At 40.6% G+C, this 6,000-nt stretch overlaps 1 protein-coding gene across 1 annotated transcript in view; it reads right to left on the minus strand.

The window, feature by feature from the left end:
- LOC100470134 (uricase) overlaps nucleotides 1–5,206 on the minus strand; it is a 79,396-nt gene extending 74,190 nt beyond the window's left edge. Inside the window, exon 1 of the mRNA XM_019807606.2 lies at nucleotides 5,084–5,206. Coding sequence (XP_019663165.1) covers nucleotides 5,084–5,134 — 51 coding nt within the window. The 5' untranslated portion in view covers nucleotides 5,135–5,206. The remainder of the gene's footprint in view (nucleotides 1–5,083) is intronic.
- Nucleotides 5,207–6,000: the final 794 nt, after the last annotated feature.

Here is a 6,000-nt window from a genome sequence, read left to right on the forward strand (position 1 = left end):
GATATACATCTGAACAATGATTTGGGTCTTTATAGAATGTATTCTCCAAAACTGCATCAAACTTACTCAAATTGCATTGAGTTACTTTATTTTTAAATTAATTTGGATATGCTTAAAAAGTAACCCCTAAAAAGAGTTATGTTTAGTATAATGGTCAAAGGTGTAGATTTCAGAGCTAGACTGCCAGGGTTTCGAATCACAGACCTACCATTTATGAATTGAATGATCTCATGCAAATTGCTTGACCTCCTTGTGCCTTTGCTTCCTCATCTGGGAAAAGGAGTTGAGGACAATAACGGTACCTACCTCAGAGAATGCGGTGAGGACTAAATAAAGCAATTAGAAAAACACTAATTATGAAGCGCCATGGAGAATTCTTCTCTTTAGCCATCAGCATGAAGAAAGTGTATCTTTCACCCTTAACTGTGTATTTTTATTACGAGAGCACTGCAATTTTTTTAAATGATTATGAATTCTTTGTTGTGGCCAAATATAAGGATGTGTCTCCACTTCTCCCTTGGGAGGGAGACGCAACTAACTCGTGGGAAGCACATGGGAGGGCTCGTGGGAGACGCAGCTAGCCATCCTCACCCTGAAATCATACAAAGCCTCAGAATATTTTGTGAGTAATCCAGGTAACTACTACTACTGCTACTGCTAAGTCAAAGCTGGCATGTAAGTGACACGTGCTATTGTCCCCGTGCTGCAAGTGCTCTCTCCATTAAACCACCCTGTATTCCAGGTTGAAGGAGGAGCAACACCAGAGAAATGAATATGGAACATGCTTATGAAATAAATATATAAAAGAAGTCAGCCTAAGTTTCCTTTATCAAAAATTAATATTAACATATCATGTACCAGGTACTTTGGAATATGAACTGTTAATATTAAATAATGTAAACCTCATGCTAGCCCTTTGGAGGGAGATATGATTATCCCTATTTCACATATAAGAGAAGTGAGGCAGGGAGAAGTTAAGAAACTTCTCAAGATCACACAGCTAGTAAATGGTAACACAGGCAGTCTGACTGCAAAGGGCGGCATTTAATCACCTTGTGATGAGGCCTCTCTTTGGCGTGAGGAAGAGAGAATGTCAGAGCTGGACTTTAAGAGGATTAAACCAAGAGACAGAAAGTAGAATGAACAAGGAGAGCTGAGCAGTGACAATTATTATTATGTGCTGAACACTGATTATGTGTCAGGCATTCTACTGAGTACTTTACATACATTCTGTCAGCTAATTCTCACAACAAGCCTTTGAGGCCAATACCATTGTGCTCTCCACTTTACGGGGAAGGTAACTAAGGGTCAGGGAGGTTCAGCAATGACACATAGGCAGGAAATGGCAGAGCTAGGACTCAAACCCAGTTCTGCTTGACTCCAAACCTATGTTCTTAAGTGCTCACAAAATTTGACTTTATGGGGCACCTGGATGGCACAGTCTGTTGAGGGTCCAACTCTTGGTTTCGGCTCAGGTCACGATCTCAGGGTCATGAGATCGAGCCCTGCGTCAGGCTCCGCTCTTTCTCTCCCTTTGCCCCTCCTGCTTGTACACACACACACTCTCTCTCTCTAAAATAAATAAATAAATCTTTTAAAAAGTATGACTTTATGTGACATATGTTTAAAATAATAGGAATGAAGAAGGAAAATTGATGTAAGACATGCTGCAAAGAAGGAATCATAGAGTTTAGTGCCTGTTGCGACATTATCAAAGAAAGAGGAAGGGTTAGAGATGACTAAGGTTTGAAGTTCGAGTAACCTGGACAAGAGAGACATTGAACAAAGAGATAGAGAAGTCAGGAAGAACCAGCCTCTGAGAGCAATGTGAGTTCTTCCTTAGACAACACTCATTCCAGAACAGGAAAACCATGTGTGGGACAGAGTTGACATTTTCACACTAGCTCACGCCACTCACCCATCAGATTTTCTAAAACCAATGCAGAGGCTGGACTGCAACTCCTGGTTTTTGCTTTTCCAAGCAAATTTTTCTGATTTCTTTTACTATGTGAACAATGAACATGATTTTAAAAGTCAAGTAAGAAGGAAAAAAATTTTAAGGTGGAAAAAAAATTTAAGGTAGAACAGGGTGGTCTATTTCTTCAGGATTTACTGGTCTGTGTTTAACTTTTAAGTTAACCAACAGAACCTCTGCACAACACTCACCAATATCTTTTTTAAATATTTATTTATTTATTTGAGAGAGAGAGAGAGGGAGAGAACAGGGTGAGTGGCTGAGGGAAAGGGAGAGAAAATCCCAAGCTGACTCCATGCTGAGTGTGGAGCCTGACACTGGGCTCGATCTCACCACCCCGAGATCATGACCTGAACTGAAACAAGAGTCGGATGCTTAACCAACTAAGCGATCCAGGCGCCCCAATAGTCGCCAATATTTTGGGGTCAGATATACAAGGAACATCCTGATAGGCAATGCCATCTTAGCAGAAATAGGAGTTCCACCTTTTTGCGACAACTTCTATTTCTTCTACACACCTTATCACCACCACCACCAGAAAAAGATAATGAGAAGAATTTTTTTGAGAAAAAAATTCTCGGTTGGTGAAAATGTCAGGTTTCTGCTATTAATTAGTTGTGTGACCTAGACAAGTGATGTGACTTTTCTGTTCTCACCTCCTTCCTCTATAAACTAAGGAGGTTGTTTAGACTCAGTTCCGCTCAGACTTAACTAACATTAGGGGACCGATGGTAGGATTCTTTCCCACGCTTTATATTCCATTATTCAAGAAGGTAGAAAGAGGGACTAAAGGTCTGGAGCCTAAACAGAACATTAGAGCTGAATGTGCTGCTGCAGTTCGTTTCATGTGATTCCTTTAGTTTATAAACCAAAAAAAAAGAGGCACAGAGTCTGGATCCAGCTGGGGAGCAATGAAGTCTGATCCAGAACCAAGATCCTGATTTCCAGCCTTGGGCTTTTCCCACTACACCACAGTGTCTTTTCTCTTTTTTTTTTTTTTTTAAGATTTTATTTATTTACTTGACAGAGATAGAGACAGCCAGCGAGAGAGGGAACACAAGCAGGGGGAGTGGGAGAGGAAGAAGCAGGCTCCTAGCGGAGGAGCCTGATGTGGGGCTCTATCCCAGAACGCTGGGATCACACCCTGAGCCGAAGGCAGATGCTTAACGACTGTGCCACCCAGGAGCCCCCCACAGTGTCTTTTCTAACCAACAGGCTCATGTAGAAATATTTGCCTTAGATGAACTCAGAGTGAGTTGCAAAAAAAAAAAAAAGCCAAAATACAAAGCCTCCCTGACCAGAGAGAGATTTATATGTTAGACTTAAGGTTCTTATAAAATGAAATCCCATAACACTTCAACTGCAACATAAAAGTATTAGACTGTGTTGTGTGCTTTTTATAGAGCAGTATAATGGCTCCAGCCTCAGACAGAACTTCTGGTCTTGCCACTGCAAACACAGCGTAACCTGGAAAAGTCACTCTGAAGTCTCAACTCCTAAGACCACAAAACGGAGGTGATAGTATCCTCCTACTTCGGGAATGCCCTTGGCTAAGTCTACATTTGCTCCCTACATTGACTTTGCTGCTGGAGGAGCAAAGAGGAAAAAAGATGTCCTGAATAAGATAGACAGGAAAGAAAGGGGACAGAGAAGATTCCGGCCAAGTCCTCCACCCACATCCCAGATCCCCATCTTCAATTCCCCCTCTCTTTACCACTGGCCCTAAAAGGATGCAGAAATAGAGGAACAGCAGATACAAAATCCAAACACAGAAACTGAAGTGAGAGTCCACTTGTCACTGCCTGAGGAGCTATGGGCAGACGTACGCACTGCCCACCTCAAGGGCTGCCTGGGCTCACGCCTCTCTGCTGAGTTGCCAGGTTTAATACAACCATCCGGGGCTTATCTTGGAATTCCTTAGGGATAAGCACTAAATGAACACAGAAAAAAACTAACAAATCAAACAAGTTGGTTGTTTTTATAGGTCAGAGTCTTTTTACCTTCCAAACAAGAGTGAAAATGAAAAGATGCATCCTTTAAGGCAAAACCAATCTGGAACATAAAGTAGCCACCCCTCTGAACATAAAGGAGCATGCCTGCTCCGACACTTGGATGCTTCAAGTCTTCTTTGGGGTCCGTTTCTGAATGATGGACCTTCTGCTAGTCACAATTCCAGGCCAAACATACTTAGTACAACTCTTACTCCAAAATGAATTTATTTAAAACACACACACACACTAATATTCATTCATTCACCAAGAAGTGTTTATGAAGTGCCTTCTATGTGCCAGGCACTGTTCTGAGTGCTAGGGAGTGCAGTGAAGGAAACAGACCAAAATCCTGTGTTCATGGAACTTTGGTTCTGGTTGACATCTCTCCCTCTTTGTTTGCAAAGTGCCTAGTTTCATAGATGTTTGTTAAATGAATAAATGATAAATAATATTTGGGGCAACCTGTGAGAATCTAATGGATTATAGTATAAAGATGAGTAGTGAGCCACATAAAACCTAAAATGTATTTATTTTTTTAATCAATCCTTACATTTCATCTCCATTCCCCTTCAACTCTCCTTTTTCTTATTGGCTAGACTGTAACAAAATAAAATGGAGGTAATTCCTAGGAAGTGTTTCTCCCAAGGCCCTGAGTTAAAATATCAACAAAGGAAAAAGAAGCTCTTACAAAGAGAAAAGAAGGGAAAGCCTACTAATGATCATCTTCATTCAGTGACGTCCTACATTTAGACTCCTCACGCTTCTGTGCTGAGCATCAGTGTTTTTATTGAATAGCCGACATACCATATTATATTAGCTTCAGGTGTACAGTGTACGACATAGTGATTTGATACCCGTGTACATTAGGAAATGACCACCATAACAAGCATAGTTACCATCTGTCCCAAACAAAGTTGTTGCATATTAGTGACTTTATTCTCTGCTGTACATTAAATCCTCATGTCTTCATTAGTTTATAACTAGAAGATTGTACCTTTTAATCTCCTTCGCCTATTTTGTCCATCCCTCTATCCCCAAGCATCAGATTTTTAGAAATCCAATGAAGTAGCATCTCGAACCAACACTAAAAGAAGTAATAAGCTGGCTGAACACTTACCTTAAGGAGGTTCTGAGATGACCCTCTACAGGCTGGCCTTTGGGGTTCCATGTTGACTTAGGTTCGTCTGAACCCAGCAGAGTACTGCTGACCTCCAGTCGTGGCAACTTCATTTTCATAGTGTCCTGGGTGGTGCAGCCTATGGAGGGATGGGTCAGACAAACCCAGGTGTTTCATAATACAGTCAGGCGCAAAGCGTGTCCTTTGCCTCTGGGGAGTAAAGTTATGAGGATGAAAGGTTATGAGGGAAATCACCTCCAGCATCAAGGAATAGCAACAAATATGGAAACATAGACATCAAAGCCGAGGTGATTATTAAAACAAATCTCCAAAGAAAGAAATGCCATCATTGGATGAAGCCGCCTCTCACCTTCCCCTTCTAAGGTTACTAGATGAAAGAGGAAAGATATTTATTATTATATCAGAAAGTTAAAAAATAATGAAATACCAGAATATCACAATCACGTAACATTTGGTAGCATAAACAATGCTACCTTCATCTCAGTGTAGCCTCTCCCTAGAAGGACGGCCTGTAACGAAAAGAATGAACTTGGCTTTCTTTGCCACCACTCTTGAGCAAAGTACCATTTATATTACTATCAGTTACATCCATATCCAAAGAAAACAGCAGAAGTCAAACAAAAGTTTTCAAATAATACTAAGGACATACAGGTTAAAAGAAATCATTACATATATATTTATATATATGTATATATATATGCATGATATGTATCATATATATAGATATGTATGGACATGAACAAGAACAGAAAAATGACATTACAAGGTCAAGAGTACAAGCTACCTCTAACTGATGATGGTAGCAAGAGGTGGATTCAAATCTTAATTCCCCTCTCAGGTCATCCTCTAAGAAGGGTAACTTTACTACTGGGAATGAGAAAGCAGTCAGAAGTAGT

This window comes from Ailuropoda melanoleuca, chromosome 2, assembly GCF_002007445.2.
Source record: "Ailuropoda melanoleuca isolate Jingjing chromosome 2, ASM200744v2, whole genome shotgun sequence".
Classification (NCBI taxonomy): domain Eukaryota; kingdom Metazoa; phylum Chordata; class Mammalia; order Carnivora; family Ursidae; genus Ailuropoda; species Ailuropoda melanoleuca.